This window comes from Urocitellus parryii, chromosome 5 (genome assembly GCF_045843805.1).
Source record: "Urocitellus parryii isolate mUroPar1 chromosome 5, mUroPar1.hap1, whole genome shotgun sequence".
NCBI classification, from domain to species: Eukaryota; Metazoa; Chordata; class Mammalia; order Rodentia; family Sciuridae; genus Urocitellus; species Urocitellus parryii.
This window is the reverse complement of record NC_135535.1, coordinates 147,721,527-147,746,590: the sequence shown is the minus strand read 5'-3', so window position 1 is coordinate 147,746,590 and position 25,064 is coordinate 147,721,527. Positions and strand designations below refer to the sequence as shown.

Below are 25,064 nucleotides of genomic sequence, written 5' to 3'. Positions count from 1 at the left end.
AACTGATTTTTAAAAATAGTGAAAGTCACTTGTCCACACATCTGCTAAGTGATGAATCTGAAGCCCCACTTCCCTGATGCAAAGTCAATGCCCAGAGAGACCCACCAAATGGAGAAGACCACCCAAGGCCTCAGGAACACAATCTTGAGAAAGTGGTAAGTACAGGCATACCCCAAAGACAGCATTAATTAATATTCAGAGTAAAATATTTATTTTTAAACAGAGAAATGCTGAAAAACTCTTTTGAAAAAAAAAATGGGGACAATATCTTTACAAAGATACATGCCAATGTGCATACTGAGGGCTACTGTTTCAAGTTCCTGCAAAATCACAGTAGCAATAACAATCCCATCAAAAACTGAACAAGTGCATTTGTTAAAGGAAAAAACCCACAACTACAGCACTTCATATTCAAAGACAAATTCACAGGAGAGTTAAGAATAAACAAATCCCCTGGAAAAGTTTACCATGGTCACACTAGGAGACTATTTTCCATTTTCTTGCAGGGGAATAAACCTACAAATCAGAATACTGTCATAGAGAAGAAAAGGCAAGAACTGAGGCTCAACCTCATTCTTTTCTAGCACACGCATGTGCAACAGAGCTCATGAAAACGACTGAACCACTAAAGACAATTAAAAAAAAAAATTGAAGACTTTTTTTTCTGAAAAGTCCCATCAGCTTGAAAAAGTAAAATGGTCTTGGGGGAATTCAACCATACCCTAAAGATGCAATATCTAACAGATACATGTATATAATTTGTGCTTTGCATTAAAAAAAAAAATCTTCCCGAGAAGTCATCAAGCAAAGATCAAATCCTACTGAAAAGATTAAGGATTTTTTTTTTTTTAAACTAAAAGCAAACTCCTTCCTCTTTTTTTTTTTCCTCAGTAAGCCTAAGGGGTAGTTTGGAAAAATACCAACCTTTTTCTTTGAAATTCCAAGGTTCACACAATCCTGGCAGCTCTCAGGATCTTGTTGCGGATCTGAACAGAGTCACAAACTAAAAGAATAGGTCGGGAAATGTTAGATCTACCTGAGGCTGGGATGGGAAGCCTGTCAGCAGGATTCTAACTTCCTTTCACTGCGTCTCTGCACATCTAGCTAAACAATCACTATGCTATGCAGAGAAATCTGTGGACTTTCACAAAATAACTAATTTGAAAAAAAGAAAATAAAGATTTAATTTATTCTTGGATCCATCTCTACAAGAGATAAATTTGACCTCCTCCTATAAAATTTATATGTTATCTGGGCCAAGACGAAAGCAAAACAAAAACCTCATACTTGCAATTATAAAATTTTAAAAGCGTGTTTGAACAAACTCTGTACCTAACCAAAGTGTAACTACAAGACAAATGTGAGTCAGGTCTACCTGGCTAGTCTGTGTCTATCCAGAAATGGAATGTTCTGGGACTATAAATGGATGTATTTGTTATCAGATAAGTTGAACTGCAGAAAGAGGCTTTCTGATGAAGGGTTTCTCACTAAAATCTTATTACTTGCAGAGAAAACAATTTACCAGGTTCAAACAAATGCACTCAAAAAAGTAAGGTAAAATCATCCTTAATCAAATACTTCATGCTGTGCAAAGCATTCATAAAGCATCTTATTCAACATCTCTAATTCCCTTTAAAAGCCAGAGGAGCTGTGAACCCCACGGAGGGGCAGTCTACAGAGGTGGCATACAACCTCAACAGACCCAACAACAACAACAACAACAACAAAACTTTTTAAGAGGATTCAAAATCCTTTCTGATTATCCCCCTACTCCCCACAACCCAGAGTGAAAGGTACTGATATATTGCAGAATAAAGTTACTGATGATCCAGCTGCAACCTAGGAAACTATTTAGAGATATCTACTCATTGTTGAAAGCTTTACAGAGTCTGAAATTAGTGTGTGAAGAAAGTACTTAGTTTTCATTATATTTTCACTGCCATTCCATGAAACTGTAATGGAGTTCTGGAGTGTACACTTCACTGGTATAAGATTACTGGCCTATAGATACAGTTTGGCTCAATTCATTAATAAAATTTCATCAATTTCACTTGCAAATTAATAAAAGAATATGAAAGCACAGAAGTTAATTTAAGTGTAGGGAATAACACTCTAAGAATGAGCTTTATGGTAAACAAGTTAAATAAACCACCCTATTGCCACAAATGGTAAAAAAGAAAGAACAAGGGAGTATCATGCTAGTAATACTTACACTAACATTGTCTATTTCCATAAACCCTATCACATTACAGGAAAGGACAGATCTTAAAAATGGCATGTGGCCTTATATAAGCATCTATTCCAATTTATCTTCAGGATTAATAAACCAAAAGAGGCTTTGAAACTCACCCAAGGACCCACAACTTGGCAGAGACAGTGCAGTTTTTTGATGTAGTTTTCTTTCCCTATACTATGACGAATTATGAGAAAACAGGAATTATGCATCAACCTTGTGAAGTATCATTAATACAGCCTCTTGGGTATATAAGGTCAAGGTAGATGTCTAAAACTGATGTGTGCAAAACTCTGTCCATAGAGGAGCTGAACAGTTGCCATCAGGAAGTACATGGGCAGAATTTTCACCTCTATATCAAAGCTGCTATGCTTACATCTACTTCAGATCAAGGATTCCTTATGGGGAGGTGGGAAGAGTATGCAATGTGCTGCTAAATAAAACACCATGGAGGGCTTCACATTTTTATTTGCTGATCTGATGAGTTGAATGCTGTCTGGAAAGAACTTCCACCAAGTGGATGTATCTGCTGGCCTTATGGAGGTATAGCCTGCAAGTTTCAACTTCTGAAAAAGCAAGTCATTTCTCTTGGCTTCTCCTGAATGTCTCTTTTTGAGAGACTGTACACATATATGATATTCAAGAGTCTTATTGTAAAAATCTTCCACAACTAATCTCACCTCCCCCCATATTTCTTCATTCCTCTAAACACACTTTTGAGGTACATTACTAAACATTTGCCAACTCCTGGCTCAGCTGGTTGGATTACTTCCAAATGAGTGGCCCCCAATCAGATAAGCCTAGAGCATTGTCTAATACACAGAATAGGCAACAGATGCACAATGAAGTCTGGTCTCAGGAGGCAGACGTTATTGTCCTTCATTCTGTGACTGCCATTTGTGAGTCACAATTCTATTAAAACATTGAGAACATTTAAAAGTATCAAGATAAACCATCAGGTTGCAAACTACACCAAAGAATGTCCTTTTTGTCCTCAGTGCAGTGATCTTGGTTGGTGTGCAAGGACACACATTTGAATATCATATATAATCAAGAAAATTATTCATGAACCCAGTGATTATTTTGTGATTGCAAACAGGAGTATAAACCACTACCTCCCCTCCCCCATTCTCAAGTTCTGCATGGGGCAATTTTGGTTACATCTTTCTGAAGAGATCTATTGTAAGAAAAAGCATTGTCAAGGCAAGGCTAAGCAGGCCACCACTTGATGGAGGGGGGATATTCTCCACATTTGCCACACTGTAGGCAGAAGAACCCTCTGAACCTCAGAGTAGTATGTAAGTGGCGGATGAGAACAACCAGCCCCACCAGATGAGACCACTGGCAGAGGTTTTTCTGATTTTAAAATGAGTTGAACATTAATATTCACCTGAGATTGCAAGCAGCATTTTCCTCCTGGCACCAAAAGTAGTAATTCCCAGCTCCTTCAGATCCTGATCTGTGAGAGTGAGGAATGTCTGAAGATCAATCTGTGGGAAAAAAATAACAATCTATAACCAATATATTAAGTACTTATTTTCTCCATCATTGTAGCATCGACTCATTATTATAACTATTTATTAATTATGTGATGCCTACCTCCAAAAACTAATTTTGGTGGCTAAGGGACAGAGGATTAAGAAATAAAATGGTGACATAAAAGTGATGATTCTAGCAGAAAACTTAGCTCTGAGCATCCTGGTGGCTATGGCAAAAAGGAAAATATATCTTACAGAAAAAAAATTAAAAAAATTTTTTTTAAATATTTCTTAGCTTAGATTCTGGTTTGGTTAAGTGATTTTTTATAAGAATGAAACTAAGTGATATGACAGATGGTATCTTTCACTGTGTTGTACAGAAAACAGATAGAATTCCCAGACAATATCAGATTTACAGTTCACTTGGCTCAACCCAGAAAGCAGATTATTTTTAAAAATGGCAACAACAATTTTTGTGCCAAAGAATACAACTGTAGTATTCCTGCAAATACAGAGGGAAATAGCCCAATGATTCCACTCTTCCCTTTAAGACAATGTGAAGGACTAGAAAGGCAGTAGCCTCTGAAGCCAGAGCCTGGGTTTAGATCCCAACTTTGCCATTAGCAGCCGTGGGCACTTGGGATTAATAACACAGGGCTGTGGTGGTCACCAACTGTGACTGTAGATGTAAAGCAACATGTTCAGCAGAGGGAGTAGGCAACTGGCAGCTACGGTTGGTAAACAATGTATATTGATCTCATGAGGTTACTTAATGGGGGATTCTTATTAAATCATATCTAACTCTTAGAAAATATCCTACAAAAAGATTGCCAAATTTCAACACAACATTTAAAAAGTAAAATATACTTTTAATTAAATTATACTGACCACAATTTAAAATGTACTGATTTGATTTTTAAGGTACATCTAGATTTTATAAAACCTTAAGATCATTTATCACAGCTCTAAAGATATGTTTTTAGAAGTTCTGTTCAATAGATCCCAGACTTAAGGCACGTAGGAAATGGTGTAGGCCACACTGTCTCTAGTACATCTCTGCTGTTGCAGCTTGAGAACAGTCACAGACAATACATAAACAAATGGGAGTGGCTGTGTCCCAATAAGGTTTTATTGACAAAATGAGACGGCAGGTTTACAGGCCACAGGCCTAGTTAATAAAATATTAGATAAAGCTATTCTGGCCATGCATGCACATATTTTATTTTTGGAGGAATGGAATACAAAGTATAGAATATAACCTTACTTATATTTCCTATTTGAAGAAACATAATAAAGTCAAACCTAGATACTGATGAATAACATTTTCTTCTGGGTCTGCACAAGTTAAACTACATCTGCCCTTGTGCTTCCCAGTCAGCTGCCCTCATGGAACCAGCAAAACTAAATAAATGGAGACAGCACTGTAAAGGGTTATCCAACCTAGAAATCCTTCGTTAAATGAACACTATCTTAGAAGAAAGAATATAAAATCAATTCCCTGAAATTCAGCATACACATGGCAATTTGGGTGTAACAAAAGCATTCGGTAATTAAACTTAATTATTTATTAAGCCATGGTCAATTCATTGAATTTATGATACAAGAGACCTAATAATAAAAACCATCAATTCTTTGTCAACTGGTACATGCCTGGGGAAGACTGACTTTAATCAGATGTTCCCAGACACAAACTGAGCCAACAAGCACCAAACCGGGACTATGTCTTACTGTGAAAAAGAGAAAGTTACAGAACCGTTTTAATTTTCTGAGATACTAGGTTGGTGTGTCCTAGTAACATGATGTTTCTTAGAACATATCATGCTCAGTTCTTTTTTCTGTATGTCAGTACATGGTAGGCCATGGCTGATCAGTTTGATCAAAATCCATAGTTCTGTTTCAGTTCAGGCAAATCCCAAGCAGTTATTTCATGAATAAATGAGCATATGAAAAAATACAATATTCTGTGAGAATATACTGATGGATCAAAAGGAGCTAAAGATATTATTTCAGGAGTTGCTATTTACTTCTATGATAACAGACTCAAGGAGGAAACCCTGTGAGCTGCTGCAGTCTTGATACTGACCTTAGTGAAGCTGTGAATCCAACAGCTTCTATGAATCAGCAGGGCAGAGCTAGGTCTTTCAGCTAAACAGGCGGAGGATGGCTAGGGTGCATTTTTGCAAACACTATTTTCTATATTTCTGCTATTCTATGTTTACTAGCTGCACTAAATAAATAAGAAATGGGATGACATTTTCCTTAGCAGCAAGAACAAGCTATGAGATGTGAATGAGTACTCAATGACGGCACAGCCATAGGTCAACGAGTGATTTCCTTCCAGAGGTTGTCACACACACTACCAAAACAAAGACACCAGGAAAATCAGTAACGACTGACCTCTTGTTGCTGGAAGACGTCTGTGTATTTGCCCAGGCCCAGTTTGCTGAAAAGCTCTGGGAGGTCAGAGCCTTTAAAAGAGCTGCTCAGGTTACAGCCATTGCTTCCTGTCAGCGAGGAAATGCAGTCCATGTAATTGCTACTGCTGAGATAGTGTTCAGCTGAAAGGCAAAGGAAAGACAGGCTGGAAGTGTAAATGCCCAGAGAGAACATGGTTTAATTAAAAGTTTTAATCACCCAAATATTTCAGATTTCATTGTTCGGCTGAACAGAGCAGTAGCTGTAGCAGTACAGCAATCCTTTACTGAAATATTGGCTTTTCATTAAGGAAATGTTGGTTATTGCTTTCAGGGAGGCTCTTGCCATTTAAAAGTTACACTTGGGAGGCAGAAATTCAGCAGCAGTGCCTCTGTAGTTAATAATCATTCATCATATTCTCCCTGAGCATTCAGAAGCATTTGCTCTTTATAATTGATTTGATGGTGAATTAAATGAGGAGTTGGAAGGAAGACACAATAATGTGTGGGATGTTATTATAAGTCCAGGTGCTTTTGGATGGCAGGTGCCCTCTCTATCTTTGCTTATGCTCTCTTTTGGTCAGGAACTATAGAATATTGCAACATATAAATCTCATTCCCTAGGAAAATAAAACTGTACAGCAAGTTCACTAAATAACACTTCTAAAATTAGGAGTGATGAGAATGATGCTGATGTTGCTGGGTTTAAATTATGACAGAAAATAATTGGTCTCTTGGGGAAAATCCTAGCAGTAATGCACAGGTTTGCCTTCCCTCCACAGATGATTTGGTGGGTGAAGTTTCTATACATTGTCTGTGGTTCTCAGACCAGGTGACAAACAAGGCTAGACAATGGACAATGGAACCATGTCAAGTGCTTCACCAGACATTCAAATACCCTGCTCTGGAAGGTGGAGGAGAGTGGTGCAGACACTGCCCGCCTGTCTGACCAATAGCTGGCTCTTGCTGAGTGGGAAAGATGTTCTTACCACTACCAAAGTAGCTTCAGGAAGGATTCCTAAAAGATGAACGATGAAGAAGACACTCCCTAAGCTAATCTGATCCATCTAATCTACTCTAGGGATCTGTGCATCCACCAGACCCAAGAATCTTGTTTTGTGCTGTTTTTGGTGCCATCAGTCACTCTCCCCAGTTGTTTTCATCTTCCAACTGAGATGTCCTTTATATACCTCAAGTGAAAGGAATTTCCTGATGTCGTCTTTTTCTCTTAAAAATAGATATTTTCTCTCTTGTAGGGAGAATGTGTAGGGAAAAGGCCCCAAACAAAACCCCGAATCCCACTATTAAAAGGTGAAGCAGAAAATATTGAGTGACCGGTGAGGTGCTGGGTCAAAGGTGACACAAAGCTGAATGCCATGAGCACATCAGAGTGACCGCTGGACTTGAGAACATGGAAGTCACTGGCAGGCTGATCATGTGATCTACTGTGCAAATAATGAACTTACTTTTCAGACAGTAAAAGGGAAACGACTGAAAACTACACTTGAGCAACTGGTAATAAACAGGGATGCCCAGGGGAAGGGAAGTTTGGAGACCTTAACAAAAGAGTTAAGGAAAATTATCTAAAGCTGTGCTGTTTAGCATGATAACATTTGCAACATGTAATTATTGAGCACCTGAAAGAAGACTCATGGGAATTTAGATGTTCTACGACACACTGGACACTTTAAAGATTTTGCATAAATAAAGGTAAGGTAACTTTTACTTAAGAGAACTATTTGTGCCTCTGTTGGGCTAAACAGTAAAAACTTAAAGAATGGACATTAAAAATAAAATATTCTGTTAAGTGCTCATAATGGCCCTTAACTCTTCTTACATTACTTACATTACTAGTTTCTACATCCTTTTCAAAACTTCTCCTACTCTTAAAACATTTGACAAAGGCCAAATAATTGGATTTCTTAATCATTCCTCTTTGTTAGTGATTCCGCCATCTTAATTCCAAACCACATAGTATAGTCAATTTTAATTATTCAATATAAAACAAAAGAAAGTAGATTAAAATTTTAAAAAGTAGATTAAATTAAAAAAAGAAAAGCACAAAACTAACTCCACTGGGTTATAGACTGAACATCATTTACACCCCTAGATTTATACCTGGCACCAGCCTGCCTCTTGGCCCAATCAGACTGTCAGAGGTGGAGGATCCTGCCAGTAACTATTAGGAAGCCTCCAGGTTGCTACGGACAGTGCACTTGGGAATGAAAGAATTGATCCTGCTTTCTTATTTAGACTTGGCCAATGACATGATTGTTCTTTTCAAATCTGAGACTCCTGACAGTGCAGTTGACTTGACTGATGATAACAACTGGCCCGTACAAAGTGTCTGTGGAGCTCATCTCATTTGCCTTTCTTCAAGTAGTCTCCAAATAACTCCAAGCTACATGTTTCAGAATTCCAAAATTTGTCAAAATCCCAGAAAAAAGGATGTGATGACTATGTGAATTCTTGTCTGTTTACCTATCTATATATCCCAGAACTACAGGCTTCATTGCAGACAAAGCATGGACTCATCCTGGATCTTGGCCATACTTGCTCAGACAAAACACCTATGCTTTAAAGTGAGATTACTGCTGTTTTACTAAGGCTAGTTCAGCTACATCTTGTCAATTTAAAAAACCAAATCCTCTTCACCTTCAAGACCTACACTGGCCAGTCTTTTTTTTTTTCAGTTGTGTAAATGCTAATTTGATAAGGTTTCTCTCAAATGTTTTCTTATTTGTCTTTTCCTCCTAATCTGGATGTTTCTGTATTATTCATTCCACAAACATTTACTGAGCACCTTCTAGGTGTCAGACAGTCTGGTAGGCATTTGAGAAAAAAAATAGCAAGACACAGCCTTACAGAATGCCTGGCACACAGGCACTTACTAAATATTTATTGAATAAAATGGTCTCCGACTTGCAGGGCTCAAATTCTATAGGGAGAGAGAGAGAGAGATAAATAAATCATGTACTTCAGGATAACAAGTACTAGAGTGGAAAGGTGTATAAAATGCAGTGAGAGGAGAGAACCAAATGACCTGCTTTCACTGGGAGACACAGAGAAAGCTGCACAGAGGAGGTGGCCCCTGGATTACAGCAAGCACTTGATGTCTCTGGAACCAGTTCAACATCACCGCAAGCCAAATAAGCACGTTCTAAGCTGATTATGCTTAAAAGTATGAAAAAAGTCAAAGCTCACTTGATTTGTTTTGTTTACGCTTGGGGCTGCTAGCAGAAGCCGCAAATTCACTGTGACTGGCGGGTCCTATTCCATTTCGGTCTCTCCAGTTGTCAGATTCGCTTCCGCTTCCCAAGTGCTCACGACTGTTGGACCGTGAGAGGGACACTGATGAGCCCTGTAAATGGTTAAGTCCAGGTTAGGAAATTCTAAATAAAGTGGGTCTCTCATGGTGGAAGGAGAAACGAACCCAAGTTAATACCATCACTGTTGACTTCTTTTGCCAACGCTGCATGATGGTTCTCAAGAAGAGACTGGGTTTCCTTTCCATAGCTTTTGTCCTCTGGCAACCAGTAACACAGGTACTATAAAAGGCAAAATATTTTTCCCTCCTTATGGGGACCTGGTTAGAGTTCTAGGAATACCCAGTGCAAAGAATTCCCTATAAAGGGGATTTTTATAATTTTGTAATTCAAAAAGTGATTCAAGACACTCTTCTCTACTTTTAGGAAACATAAAGCAAATCTTCCAGCTAGTATAGCAGAGTTCTTTGCCATTTTTTCACACAAGGAGGATAAATGAGCTGAGGATCAAGTAGATCCAATGCTTTGAGGAGAATCAAGCTCCTAGACCAACAGTCAGAGGTTGGATATGGGTCTGGAATTCCCTGTTACTCTGGCCCAAACAAGTAATGGTCTCTCACCAACAAAATAGACACCTGGAATAATTTACCTTTTAAAATTCTTCAAAGTTATGAAAATAATAATTTAAAACAGTTCAAAATTTGCACTAGATTTGTATTTATTCATTCCTTTAATTATTTACCCATTCTCTTTCCAACATCTTTGGTACATCTTTGCTGACTTTTAGGAAGAGATATAGACAATTTAAGGCTCCTGAAACCCCAAATTGGAATCACCAGTGAAAGTATCTTTTATACTTCAACCAAGAAAAATCCTATGCAGAAAGAAAAACACATGAATGAACCTGACAGTTACCAGAAACATTAATAATGAAATGGTGAATGGTACTTGCATATTACAAATGTTGGTCTCTAAGCACTTTTTGAGTTATGTAACCACATCTAAGATCTGGACTGTCTTAAACCACATAGCTACAAGAAATGGTTAAACATGGTGGTTTCTGGAAACATTAAATAAAACATAATCTTGTGATTTACTAGTTAGTTGTCTACTATCTAATCTAAAATATCTACAAAGAGCAGCTCTCTTCCACTCTTAGATTTATAAAGATTTAAAAGAATCAGGCACTCTCATTACTTAGTGCTGAAGAAGTTGAAAACCATCTTTGATTTCCAATGCAAGTTTTTATTTGCTTCAAAAGATAGTGACCAGAGAATCACAGCCTTTGGGACAGGAGTCTCCTGTGTTTCTCCTTTGCTAGCAAAGCAATAAACTTTCTTTTTCCCTTTTATAAAATAAAAAATAAAAAAAGGTTGCTAATGCTTTTAAGTATGGGTTGTAAAAAAAAATTCCCAAACCTCTTTGTATCTTTGTTGATGGGACAGAGAAGGTTCAGATCAAAGCAGCCTTTTGTTTGACTTTTGGTGTCCCAATATAACATCAAGTGATTAGAATCATATTTTTGTGTCTTAGAGGAGACCAAAAAGCTTTAAAGTGCCTGCTTCTTATCTAAAGGAGCTCTTTGGAATGAACTGATTTCTTGGTAGCTGCCTGAAAACTGGAAAAAATTGCTCCAGTCTAGCTTCACAATAATACTGAATACAAAACTCCAAGTATCAAATTCTTGCCTCAAGTAAACTTTCTGGAGCAGGGAATCCTTGGTCTCTGGAACACAGAGCAAACAGCTCTTATCTATCAGGATCTATCTGCCAAACATGCTTCTGCTTGTAGATCAACATTCCACTTGTTCATTTGGTTTTACCTTTTTTTTGGAAAAAGATTAAAGGCTCTTTCCAAAGGAGAGTGGAGGTATTTCTAGTCACTCTACAATTTAAAATGATCAATGCTAAAAGCATAGCTGTGGTCTTAATAAAAACTATTCTCTCTACTGTTCCCAGGTCCTTCCCCACATCCCAATCCACTGAAGCAATCCTTACTTCTCTGATCTCAATCCTTCCCTTATGGCAGAACAAAGGGAATGCACACACAAGCAGGTAGCAATCACTGCAGAAAGTCAGATGATGCCATGTGAGGGCTCCTGTCCCTTCATTTCAGTAGCTGAGAGATGCATTAAGGGAAAGTCCAAGGCCCCAGAAAAATCTAGAATATCATTCTTAAAGAAAGCTGGATCATATCTTTCCTTCAGCAGCATTTAAAAGGGCAGTGAAAAGCAGCAGCTTACATGGTGAATGCCCATGCTCCAATCCAGCTGGTCACTGCTGCCCTCCCCTCCCGTACCTCAGTGTGAATGGACACCAGCAGGCTTGTGAAGCAGGGTAGCGCAAGATAGGCAGAGCAAGAAAAGCCACCAGAAGGGGTTCAGTCACAGAGACAGGGTCCCCACACCTCTCTGCCCATAGCAAGCGGTCTATCTGACCTTGGGTAAAGACTGTAGCAGAAGTCTTTCAGGTTCCTATGCCCATTTTTCCATTGCCCCTCCCTTTAGTGTTGCATCCCCTTATTGCAGTGCTTCTGGAGGGTCATCAGAATCGTCCTAGGTTCTTGGTGGAAACACAGAAAATAGGTTGCCACTCACTCCCTACCTGCTGAATGAGATCCTAGAGGAAGAAAGTGAGCTTTTTCTATCAAGCTCACTAAGTAATTCTTATGCCGTATATTGTGGCAACATGTTTCTCCATCACTTACATGTCACCTTTGGCTATGTGTCCTTGGTGTTAAGCCAGTATTAGATGTAAATTTTGTAAAATGAACTCAAGTTCTTTTTCTGACATTTACTGACCATGACTTTGAGGAAGACCTTATCCACTCTGGGCTAGTCTTTCCCCACTGGGAGATTGTCAGGACTGAATGAAGAGTGGATGGAAACCATTTAAAACCATACAGAATAAAATAAATGTGATTTAAGATAATTATTAACAACACATTAAAGGTGCACATAATACTCTGAGGCATTCCTCTGGATGCAAAACGCACGAGTGGCTTGAATGTGAGGAATTAGTTCCACCAGTGAACATTCATATACACAATCTCATCTCCTAGCAGTCTGTTGGTTTGCTCTGGAATCATTTTTTCACTAAAAACTTACTGTGCACCATGCTAAGCATAGCAGGGCCCTCTCTAATATCCTCCTCAGTACACTCAAATGAGAAAACAAGCTCGGAGAAGTGAAGTTACTCATCAAAACTATATATCTGATCCGTGGTAGTTATGGGACCCTACTGCCCCTGCGCCTGACCACTACATAGCGGAAATGATTGTCCTTTTCAACTTATAATACTGTTGATTTTAGAAGAACTGAATGCACATTTCTAAAGTCAAATATTTCATCTCTGAAACTACAGAAACACAATTATCAACTTAGCGCTTCACTCTGCCAAGGCAAGGGTGTGTGGAGTGGACAACCATAGGGTGCACCAGTTCGAAGTCTAAGGATTAGCACAGCAGTTTTAAGGTTTCTGGTAACAAAAGGAGATGTTTATTTTTTCTCGGCTCTAATGGCAGCAAGAGGAGTACCTCCCACAGCCTCGCAATTTTTCATAATGATTCCTACATTCTCACTGCTGAAGGTCACCTCAGTCTTTAAATACAGTCCTCCATGTGGCTACTGCAGCGCTAACAATGAAGTTCACAGAAACAATTCTTTTTAGAATTTCAATAGTATTTTCTTTTTGACTTACTCAAAGAGAAAAATAATAAAACAGCATGTTTGCTTTTTTTGCCTTTTGCCAACAGTCTAATTTATTACAAAGAAAACGGGTGGAGAAAAGAAGGGCAATCTACAAGTGCTAGTTATTAGACTAACAATTATGAAACCGTTAACCAGTATTTGTTTTTCCTTGTGCAGGGCTCCAGCTGAACACCATGTTTCTTGGATTAATCACTTTCATCCACGTTTGGGTTTGCAGCCCCCCAGTATCATGTGTGTATTGTGGGGGCTCACTCTCCAGCCCCACCCCCACGCCCAAAGCCTCATGCCAAAACCTGACACTTGTAAAGAGAAAAGGCCTGCATAGTGAGTCACATGAAGCCTGGCTGAGGAGTATGGAACTCTGGACCCTCCTCCACATGCTAGGAATGCCAGCTTCCCGGTCTCACCCGGAGTTGTGCAGCCAACATCTGGGAGGCATAAAAATTTTGGAGCTCTTGTTTGAGATATTTCCTGCTGTGTTCTTGGCTCATCTGAACAGAGAATTTTAAACTCATATCTGAAAACCTGTTTTGGTTGAATATTTGCCTTTTCCCTCTATGGTGGCCTTGCTAGTGATACTCTTAGACAAAAGGCCTCTTTATACATTTTTATGGAATATTACATCTGCCCTTTACTTCATCTTAGGACTACGGTCACTTATGATACCTCTCCCCCGACAAAAACACACTTAACCAAATTTACATCTCCATTAATAGAGTATCAACAACTTTGAGAGAAGGCAGATAAAAACCATAATATGTAGGAATGCATCAATTTTATAACAATACATTTATAAGAGTAGAAATAAAAACACATGACCGTTAATATTTTTTCCTGATGTCTATAAAGAACACAGGGAGGGGAGAGCCAACCCCTTCTGCTGAGAGCAGACAGGCACAATGGGCAGAGCTTGACTACAAACCTCATACGTGGTCGTCATTGTGGGCTTATAGGACACATGGTTGGCTCTTCTCAGCTCCTTGATAGTTTCAGCCGGCATGGATTTAGAAAACCCTAGGCCACTCCAGGTATTTGTAGGTGTTCTGACCTCTGTCACCACTGGTTTCTTTAACATAGCTTTTGGAAAACAGAATAGAAGACAAATTCTCAGTGAGGTTTCTTTTTTTCTTTTCTTCTTCTTTTTTTTTTTTTTTGTGGTGCTGGAGATTGAACCTAGGGTCTTGTGCATACAAGGCAAGCATTCTACCAACTATATCCCGGCCCTAGTTTATTTAATGTATTTCTTAAATAAAATCTGAATGTTGAACTTTGTTTCTTTGATATGTTGAAGGAATGATAACTGCATGTTTCTTTCTTTTTTAACATTTTTTATTCTTAGTTGTAGATGGATATAATATCTTTATTTCATTTTCATGTGGTGCTGAGGTTTGAACCCAGTGCCCCCTGTGTGCTAGGCGAGGACTCTACCACTGAGCCACAACCCCAGTCTCTGAATGTTTATTTCTTAACAAAAATATAAATGCCTAAAATACCCTAATAAAACATAACACCCAAAGTTATGATAAATGAAAAAAAGCGGGGGGAGGGAGCTACACAACTTCTAATAATGAAATGGTAATATATTCAAGAAAATATATTCAAGTTCAACAGAATTTAAACAACTTGACCCCAAACATTTTGGGTTTCTTTTTATGAGAGACCAGTTTCTCAATTCACCATGAATTTTGAAAAACCATTTACTGAGCATACTAAAAAACAATCAAAGTACAAATCATTAGTACATCACTTACCTTTGGTTGCTAATAGCTTCTTTTGTTCATAATCAAATGCCTGAAAATGAAGCAGAGAAAATGTTTTTATTACCAATTTCTCCAAATGCCATGCAAACACTCTATGGTTACATAGCAAAGGTTTTGACTATATCCCCTAAAACATATGCTAAGCTCTGCACCATGGGATGACAGAAATCCAATGCAGGCATGAGAAAGCTAAACATGCTTTTCAAAACTAACTAGTTAGAGTAACAAATTACCATTTTTTTTACTTGAAGACATAGCAGCAACAGAGGTAGAATTTTTCCTTGAAAAAGAAAAAAATCCTATTCACTAAGAATATCTAGCACACCAGGCCCACTATATGCTAAACTATCATGAATAACCTAATATGGATTTTGCTAAGTTTCAGAGTAACACATTACCAAAATGCTATCAGGTACCTACTGTCCTCCTCTCTGTTTCAAAATCCCCTCTTTATCTAGATAAGTATGATCTGAGGTGGTGTGATGTCAATACAACTTAAGAAGTTACTAACCTAACTGGCATAGTCTTTTCTTTTGAAGTGAGGTGAATGAAAATGGTCTATAACCGTTACAGACTATAATGTTAATATATAACGTTAACTAATTTAACCTAGTTACTGTTTTGGTTTTTTGTTTTGTTTTGTGGGTGCAGGACTAGGAAGGTACCATACATGCACTCCACTAACATTGAATGAGTCACTGTGATGGAGTCAGATCTATGCAGAGACCAAGACAGGTCTTTCTAAGGACAGTAGTACAGATAGAGGTACATCTCAAATGCTAACCTAGTGTTCTCAATTCCTCGAATTAGGAACTTGCTAAGACTTGATTTACAGGTTCTCAAAGGCCCACCACCAGAAAGATCAAGAACCAAATGGCAGGAGCATTTTGACTCTTTTCCCAGGAAGACTGTGTCATGGTAGGTGTCCATGTAATTCACAGTCTGAACCAGGATGCTTCTGAGAGTGAAATGTGCTCTGAACAATACTGAGGCCAGGGTGATCGAAGTCAACAGGCTGTTCCAAACAAACAGTATGAAGGTGTTGGAATTTTAAGAAGATGACAATAAATCAGGAGAGGCAGATTTTTAGATAACACTATGATGGCATTTTTTAAATGCTAGTTCTAAAATGGCACAAGAAGTCTAAAATCACCTTTTAATTATTAATGTCCAAGGGCAAGGTGTAGTAAAGACCTAAATTCACTTGTTCAATGAATTCTGAGTACCTAGTGGTTAAAGACAGTGTCCTGAGCTTTATAGAAGAATAATGAACCCAAAATAACCCACAGCCTCAATGACCTACAGTCTTAGGAGGGTTGAGTAAGAGGAATAACTGTAAAAAAAATTGGAAAATACGGTAAGTGTGAAGAGAGAGCTAGCAACATGGCACTCAAGAGTAGTCGGGAGACGGATATATCTTTAGTCACAGAGAACAGGGACGTCTTCGATCTTTCTTCTATCAATGCTCAGTTGACTATTATCACTGATTTTCTAGTGATTTGAGAATCAGCTATTCACTAATGGCATAAGTACATCTATTCTATTTAAGTGGAAATGATGTCACCAAGAACAACCCTCTCATCCATTCTAAAAGAAACAGCCATAAAATTGGACAACTGAGGTATAAAACTGATAGCAAAGAAGAACCACAATATAAACAAAAAAAATACAAAGGAATGATAAAGGGGAACTGATACTTCTCAAATGGGAGAATTTTAATCTAGGCTAACCAAAAATCAATTCACCACACAAAGTGAGGTAAATGTCTTTTTAAAAAAACACTGACACATTATGAAGGCCATGGATTTTATATTAGTCACCTACAAATTCATGAAAATGTTCAAATTCAAAGGATTAAAACAAAAATGAGGAGGACTAAATTAGAGCTAACTCTGGGACACTGTACTGTAACTTAGTTTCTGTAACTGAGTTAATTTCTCTTACATGTATATCTATGGCAGTGTTTCTGTTTCTAGGATTTTGTAAAAAAGATTTTCATCTTTTTATGGAGGTGGGGGGATTGAGTGAGACAAATCCCTACTATGAAGTGAGTCTACCCAATAACTGATACTGAAAACTAGAATATTTATAGAAATTTTTAAAAGCCCACAGGAAAAAATCATTGTCTTTCATATTGTGATCTATATGGAAATCAGATTTCTGAATTTCATGGTTAGATATCTATTTTGAGTAATTAACCTAAATCTTTGAAAATGAATATAGAGAAAAGTCCTGTTGAGGAAGTTGCTTTAAACATAAAAATCTGTGAACCAGATGGGTATGATGGCACACACCTGTAATTCTAGGAAGGCTGAAGCAGGAAATTAGCAAATTCAAAGCTAGCCTCAGCAACTCAGTGAGGCCCTAAGCAATTTACTGAGACCCTGTCTCAAAATAAAAAATAAAAGGGCTGGGGATGTGGCTCAGGGGTTAAGTGCCTCTGGGTTCAATCTCCTGGTACTAAAAGAAAAGTTGTGAACCAAAACAATCATCAATAATATCAGCATCTACTTTCAAGGAACTAAAAACTTTACAATAGGCTAGGCATGATGGCACACACCTATAATCCCAGCAGCTTGGGAGGCTGAGGCAGGAGGATCATGAGTTCAAAGCAAGGTGCTAAGCAACTCAGTGAGACCCTGTCTCTAAATAAAATACAAAATAGGGCTGGGGATGGGGCTCAGTGGTTGAGTGCCCCTGAATTCAATCCCTGGTACCCAAAATTAAACAAAACTTTACATTAGTTATTTTCATAACCATCTCAAAATGGCACCAAATTTACCATCTCCATTTTCACAGATGGAAGAATATTGGATCTGTGTATCCAAAACAATGTCATGATATGGTAATATTTGAAAATACATCTCTTGCATTCATCTAAATTTTTTCCAAAACACAGATGAATGATGTTATTTGCATAAGGCACAGCGATACAAATCATTTTATGCCATTTTAATATTATATTTTAAAGAATTCTTCTCACTTAAGCTAAATTCTGTTTCATGGTTAATGTTAATAGTAAAACCAATTCCTACGTATCAGACATATATTTAAATTTCATTTTGACCAGAGCAGAGAAGGAAAAGCCAGTTTCTATACTACTCACTGCTAAACACTCAGTGAATTCTTTATGCCTTCACCTGAGCACCCTGCATTTGAATGACTTTTCTGCTTTTCTCCATTACCTGCATGTTGATATATGATGGACGTGGGGCAAGGCGGGCCCTTTCAGAGTTTTGCTGGGCAGCTGCGGCCCTCTCTGCTGCACGTTCACTTCCTGGAGCCTTCTTATCAGCCACAGGGCTTTCTGCAGCACTCAGTTCAGGGTCTGAGAGCAACCTGTCAGTGCTGCTGTGAAAAAGAGTTTGGAATTTAGCACTCTACCATACAGACAGATGTACTGCAGTACATCCTAGGTGCCACATTTACTGGGCATATTTACCTTCATCGACTATTTACACATATTAACTCATCTAATCTTCACAAGGATGCTGTGATGTAAGTTCTATTGTTATTCTCATTTAACAGATAAGGGAAGTACCTTGTTCAAAGTCACACCTCCAATGTAAATGGTAGAGTTGGAATATGAATTCAGGCACTCTGACTCTAGAACTAGAGTTTCAAACTGTTTCATAATACACACATTCTATGTCATATCTATGCTATACAACATATGGTAGAGAGAAAATAGACATAAGAAGATTTCTCACGTTTACACATCAAGGAGATATCAATGACTCACATGTACAAAGCCTAAACAGAGATGAATAAATCTGACATCATTTATGTGTACAGTGCCTATGACACTGGTAACAAATAGGGGTAGCAGATAAATAAGAAATGTTTTACAATACCTAATTAGGGGTATAGGTAGAGCATGAAAATGCTTCATATAGCGGGCAACAGTTGAAATACAACACATGATAATGTAGAGTACATGAACCTCAAGTTCAAATCCAAGTGCACCATTAGTCTCAAATAAAATAGGGATCAATCAAAGAACCGATTTGCTCATCATGTCTTCAGAGTTTTATTCATTCAACTATTCAGTTGTGCCAAGGGAATTTAGAGGGTTTTAGAAAGGGTGATTGAAGTTCAAAAGGAAGAACAATGAACTTTGCTCGACAAAAGTTGACAGAAGCTTCACAGAGGACATTTGAACTGGGAATTAAGGGCATTGCAAGATCACTGGTGTCAAAGGTCAGGAGAAAGCAGCACTGGGAGGGAAGAGCATAAGGAAAGGAAACAGGCACTGCAGACCACAGAGGCTCTGTAAGCCACAATGTGATAAGATTTAGATTTAAAAAAATTACTAGAGCAAAATCAAGGATAGATGAAACTGATGAGAGATGAGTAGAGGGAGACAATTCTGGAGGACGCAGCTTAATCCAGATGGGAGATGAGAAGAAGGTGCAAAACACAGTCAGTGATGAAAGGAATAAACATATGCTTCAACTGCTTCAATCGAAAAAGAAAGCAAAATCGTTTTTCTGACCTATATTGAAGAACATTAACTTGGTTTATTAAAAGAAAAACAGATAAAACATAGTTGGGTAAATTGAGACCAGAGTTCACAGAGCAAAATGGTTTTTAGTAAGAGAGGATGGAAATAAAAACTATTATGCTAATCTTTGCATAAAAATACATAAGGAACTAAGGAGGCAGTAGAGGAAATCAATTGGATGGGGATGGGTGGGAGAACAACAAAAGAAAGGAAATAAACAGAAAAATAGAAATACAGCAAGGAAAAAGGAAATTGACCAAGGACAAAGGAAATGGAGCAAAGATGGTACACTGGCAACTATGCCATGGTCAGGGAACTTCACAGTCAACACGATTCACGAATTTGTACTCAATGTGACTTGTCATGATTCATGATACTGTGAAGCACTTATTGAAAAGTTCCACTGATTACCTTGGACAAGGGGAGCCACAGCTTAAGAAAGAACTCCCTACTGAAAGGGACTTAACTGTAGGAAAACCTCTAACAGCAAAAATCAAGGAGGAAAAAAACTGTCCCAAGTGATTACTAAAAAGCAGAAAGATTATGAGTTTCTGAGCAATATAGGTGGTTTAGAGGACATATATACACCCAACTGACTATATGGAGAGGAAATTATAAAGAACATGGGCAAGCATAAAAATTCCCAGATATTACCCCTTAAAAGTACAAGAGATATGGCTTAGGGTGGCAGAGCACTTGATTAGCATGCACAAGGCCCAGGGTTCAAACCCCAGCCCCCCCCGCCCCAAAATTGAAATGATTATTATGAAGAGCAATGAGAAAAGACCCGACCTGACCTGAACCAGAGTGCTAACCATCAAGTTTAAAACAAGTTCAGTCTGCTATATATTATCTTTCACAGAATCAAGGGCTTTTAAGATTAAAATACATACTGTAAGTGTGAGTTTTTCGTGCCTTGCAATAGCTCTACTGTCTGCCTCTTGGCACAGGAAACCTTGGAGTGACCCATCATCTGTTTTAAGTCACCAGCATTTCCAGAATGGGAAGGACTTCGAGGCATGCCTACTTCAACAAAAGCATCATTACAACCTGCAGGGCAGAAGAAAAAAGTAAAAAATCTAAACAACATCACATTACAGTTCACTATTATCTGCAATGGGAAAAAAATTAGAACCCAATTCTACAGAGACATTGTTAGCCTGATAAAGGCATAAAGGTTCTCAGCTGAATAGAGGATGCCTCAACAAATTCTGGCCTCACAAAAACTCAGTTTAAAAATATTTTTAAAAGAGTGTTAGCAGGGTAAGGGAGCTACAAGAAGACACTCCAACTTGAGGGAGATATATTTCTATAAAAGCGTTTAGTTTGTTGATGCTTTCTTGTTACACAGGTAAATTAACTTAGGAAGGTCTAATGTAATGGGAAAGTGATATTTCTGTGGAAAGTAGTTTTCTGTAAACTTCTCACCATGCTCATTGGCAATTCATTCAAGATATTCCCTCTGCACATAGCAAAGGTGAGTCATAGTTGGTTGGCAAAACCAATTCTAAATTACTGCACAGATTCTCCACAATCCCCTTTATCAGAGTCACAAACCAGACTGACATTCAGGAGAAAAGTTACAGTTCCTGACCTTCTGAAGGATTTGATTTTGGAGAAGCCTGCTCAGACCCAGTTGTCTGGATGGATGGATTGCCATGATTCCCACTTAGCACTTTTTCTCCAAGTGATGAAGTTGATATTGCACCATATTTTATATTTGGAGACTGAAATAATAGAAAATAATATACAGATAAAGTCATGAATTTACAATTTAAAAATCATTTTAGGTAAAGATTAAAGCATGTTACAAGCAGTTTTCTCTTAAAACAGTGCAGATGATACCACTGAAGCAGAAGGGCATTACCTGTGCATGTCCATTTAAAGAAGCGGTGATTTTTTTGCCTTCTGTCTGCATACTGTTGATATGAACATCAACAGGAGTCAAGCCAGGAGGGGGTGATGGAGCTGTGTGCCCATAGGTGGGCACTCCAGACAATAAAATATTGGTTAATGTGGCTTGCGCGGTAGATGGGATCATAAGGTGTGGTATGGCAGAGAAACCTATGGTAACATGACATGAAGACAGATTTTAGACAAGAAAAAAATTCACGAACTACTGCTATTTTCAGTAACAATAATTAAATATTTTTTTGCTGACAATTTAGAAAATAATTCTATGTTAATCTCTCTATAGATTTAACATTACTATGAAAACATATAAGAATGTTAAAGTAAAGCAACACCTTTGAGAATGTTTATTCCAAGCCGCTCTCTATACAAATGAGGAAATAAGGGAGCACAGAGCCTGTTTTCCGATCACCAGATTGTCAGCCTGGCCGTACCTCGTGCCTTGGTCACTGCTCCCTGAACATCAAGCCCTTTTCCCTAATTTGCTTATCCCATTTGAAAATTACATTTTATTTTTATGAAAAACTCATTGCTTTGTTGTGTTTCATTTGAACTAATTTACACATCAGGGAATTCCTGTTTTGTTGGAGTGGAGTCTGAACCATAGTTTTTCCCTACAGAAACGGAATCATTTGTAAATTTTATTTCAAAACTGATAACACTTAAGAATACATGCCTTTGATTACACTTGTATGACACTGACCTGTGGCACTTGAAGTATTAGCAAGTGGGGGTGTCCATAACGTGGGGCTGGGCGTGCCAGAACTTGGACTTTGCAAGGGACTGACTGAGCTATTAAGAGCATTCAGGAGTGAGTTCGGGTTTGTTGAAGTGTTTAGCGATAAGGTGGTTGGCCCCAGAAGACCTGCAATAAATGAATGTAAAGTTAATACACACGAATTCAAGGTTTCCCAATAAAGATAGCACCCATGTTGCCATCTGGAATGCACATCAATATAATCTGATATTTTCTAAATACAAAATATGGGTGATGGATTTTCTTTCAGATATCTACATGAAATGTTTCTTTACACAGCTCCAACACAGAAACCGGCTAACCCACAAATAGATGCTGGCAGAAAAAGGAAGACAGATATGCCCAAACCAGGACAGCAGTCAGGGTCACTGAGCACCACCAGGGGCTTTCCATGTTTATCAGCCAGTGAGGATGAACAGTGGGGATGCATTTTTATTTCTCTGCCTACCTCACTTGTCATCTGCTTCCAAACAAATGCTTTTCAAAGCACTCATAGTTAGCAGTAACTGGGGAAAGCTTTCCTATGGTAGAATGGGTCCACTTGGCACCTTTGTAGATAGGCAGAGAGCTATCTGAACAGTTCTTATATGTATGTCAGAACATATACATGACCATGACTTCTTTCAGTGTCATCCCAATAATGAAAACTTTCCTTGGAAAAAAAATTTTTTTGTTTTTGTTTTAAGAATTTGATACTTGATTAAATAAATGAGGTTTTGCTTCTGTTATTTGAAATGTGTTCGAAAATAAAATATGCATTTGTGTACGTTTCTAGGAATACATATAAAGCAGAAGTATTACAGAATGGGTATAGCCATGAATACATTTTTAAAATTCAGTAACTCTGTTCTTTGCTCGCCTTCTCACTAGTGCAGGATAAATTTGGTTCCTGCTAAGTTACCTGACTGGCACTTCCTGGTTCATAGGCATTGCTATGTTATTATGACTGTTCAGGTCCCTGTGGAAGGAATAACTTTGGCAGGTGAGAGACAAAGGGAAAAAAAAAATTTTAATGGTGTCTAAGAATGGTTCCTTGGATTCATAATCATATTATTATCAGATTACATTTTTTTAAATGCAAAAACAAGTATTAGAAAAATATTTTAAAGATTGCTGAGAATGTTTTTTCTGCCTCAAATCAGCACTGAATGGAATGATTTACTAGGGTTACTGTACTAGCTTTTCATATAAAGACAACTGAGAAATGTGCAAGAAAGCAGTGAACCTAGCATAACTATAATGGAGCAACTAAAGTCAGCCTGTAAGATTGCAATCCACAGATGAGGCCATAAGTACCACTATGACGATTAGGTGGCTCACCCTGCTTTCTTAATGAACCAAAGCACCAACAGAGATTGTTTATTTTCTTTTCTATTGCTTGCTGTAGATACAGGTCCATTTGCAGCCCTTGGTGGCTAGGATCCCTTTGTGTCTGGCTTGGCAGGCCCAACTACCGTGGGTACAGCTCTGATTGCTTTCTCTTTCCACTTTCCCCACCTCTCATACAGATTTGCAATTACTTTTTCAAAAGCAAACTGGATAATCTTTATCTCTAGGGACTGATGGCAATATTACAAATGCAAGAGAGAACAAACACATAAATTATAGTGAGCCTGCTCACTTCAATCTCAATAGCATTCTTAATTTAGAAGAACAAACAGTCACTGAAAATAAAAGTCAGACCTTGATTATTTATGCCAACACAGGAAGAATCTGGGTAACCACAATCCACAGATCCTACCAATAACAACAACAACAAAAACCCCGAAACAGTCCGATTTGAGTTTTGTTACTTTTCACCTGGTCTTAGGGCCTAAAGAAGAAATTAAAAACAGCATTTCAATGTAAACCCAAATGGTAGAAAGAAAGGGAACCAGATAAGCATTTCCCCAGTGACTGAGAAGCACTATAATAATAAATTTTATACCTAGTCCAGTGAGTCCGAGGCCTGCTGAAGCTAAGATATCCAGGCTGGGACATGCCAGGCCGGCAGGGCACGATGCTGGGGATGAACTGGTTGCTATGGTAACCCCACTGCTTTCAAGTCCGAGGAGACATTTCCTTGCTTCATACATATTTAAGGCATTTCGCTCAACACTTTTCACAATCACAGACTATGAAAACACATAATGGGGGAAAAAAGTGACATGCAAGAAGTCTACAATGAATGGGGGAAGGGTAGGTGGAAAGTGAGTATGCTAATAATTCCACTCAGGGGATATGTTCATGCCACTTTAAAATCAACTGCAAATCCTAAACACTCATTTCTTAATTTTTGGCAAAGCTGAAAATGTTAGTTACCCTTTACTGCACATGTCCTGTGTTCCAGGCACTGATGGAAGCTGCACAAATGTTCCAGTTCTCACCAAAACCTTATGAGGTGGGATCATTGTTCACATTCAGTGTGTTAAGTGAATTGGTGAAGGTCATGGCACAGCTGCAGAGGACAGCAAGAGGACTAGAACTCCAGACCCTCTCCACAGTCTCTCTTCTTTACCTTAAAGCTCTCTTGGCTTTACCTTATCTTTACAAACCAAGTCCAACTTGTCACAACATACAGACTGCATAACCACAGTCACTTATAATATCTGATATTTATAGTCGATTAGTTGACTGACCTTGAGGTACCACTCCCCCTCACTGAGCTCATGGTAAAAGAAAATTACAAATCTTTCTTCCCCCTCAATGGACTCATCTAGAAAACTGGAAATGTGAACCCAAAGGGGAAAGGTTCCAACAGAGAGTAAAGAAAATTTGTGGCTAAGAAAGTAGTTAAAGCAGTAGCTGGAGTCAGGCCAGGCAGGTGAAATTAAATGGCCAGGGGATGCTGTAAGGTTTCCAAGTTCTGATTGGCAATCTGTTTTTCCCTGATACCTGCCCATTTCTTCCTGAACTCCTGGAATTCTTGTGCCTGTCCATCTTTATAAGCACACGTCCTTGAATAGCTCTTCAAGCCTTTACCTTTTAGTCCTGGTAGCTCTACTAATTCTAGTTAACTCAGATCAGTCAAGCATGAAGCTTCACAATACATA

The 25,064-nt window shown here is 38.3% G+C and overlaps 1 protein-coding gene across 3 annotated transcripts in view; it reads right to left on the bottom strand.

Annotated features, from left to right (window-relative positions):
- Positions 1-25,064, bottom strand: part of Bicc1 (BicC family RNA binding protein 1) — a 300,721-nt gene that overhangs the window by 3,943 nt on the left and 271,714 nt on the right. The window contains exons 10-21 of one of the 3 annotated variants that reach the window (XM_026409054.2): positions 23,960-24,146; positions 21,979-22,140; positions 21,232-21,428; positions 20,959-21,091; positions 20,258-20,414; positions 18,046-18,211; positions 14,852-14,891; positions 14,023-14,177; positions 9,330-9,486; positions 6,109-6,269; positions 3,624-3,723; positions 925-1,003 (exon numbers count right to left, since the gene is read on the bottom strand). In XM_026409054.2, coding sequence (XP_026264839.2) covers positions 948-1,003; positions 3,624-3,723; positions 6,109-6,269; positions 9,330-9,486; positions 14,023-14,177; positions 14,852-14,891; positions 18,046-18,211; positions 20,258-20,414; positions 20,959-21,091; positions 21,232-21,428; positions 21,979-22,140; positions 23,960-24,146 — 1,671 coding nt within the window. In that variant the 3' untranslated portion in view covers positions 925-947. The remainder of the gene's footprint in view (positions 1-924; positions 1,004-3,623; positions 3,724-6,108; positions 6,270-9,329; positions 9,487-14,022; positions 14,178-14,851; positions 14,892-18,045; positions 18,212-20,257; positions 20,415-20,958; positions 21,092-21,231; positions 21,429-21,978; positions 22,141-23,959; positions 24,147-25,064) is intronic. The other 2 variants (XM_026409052.2, XM_026409053.2) reach the window with 2 other exon arrangements.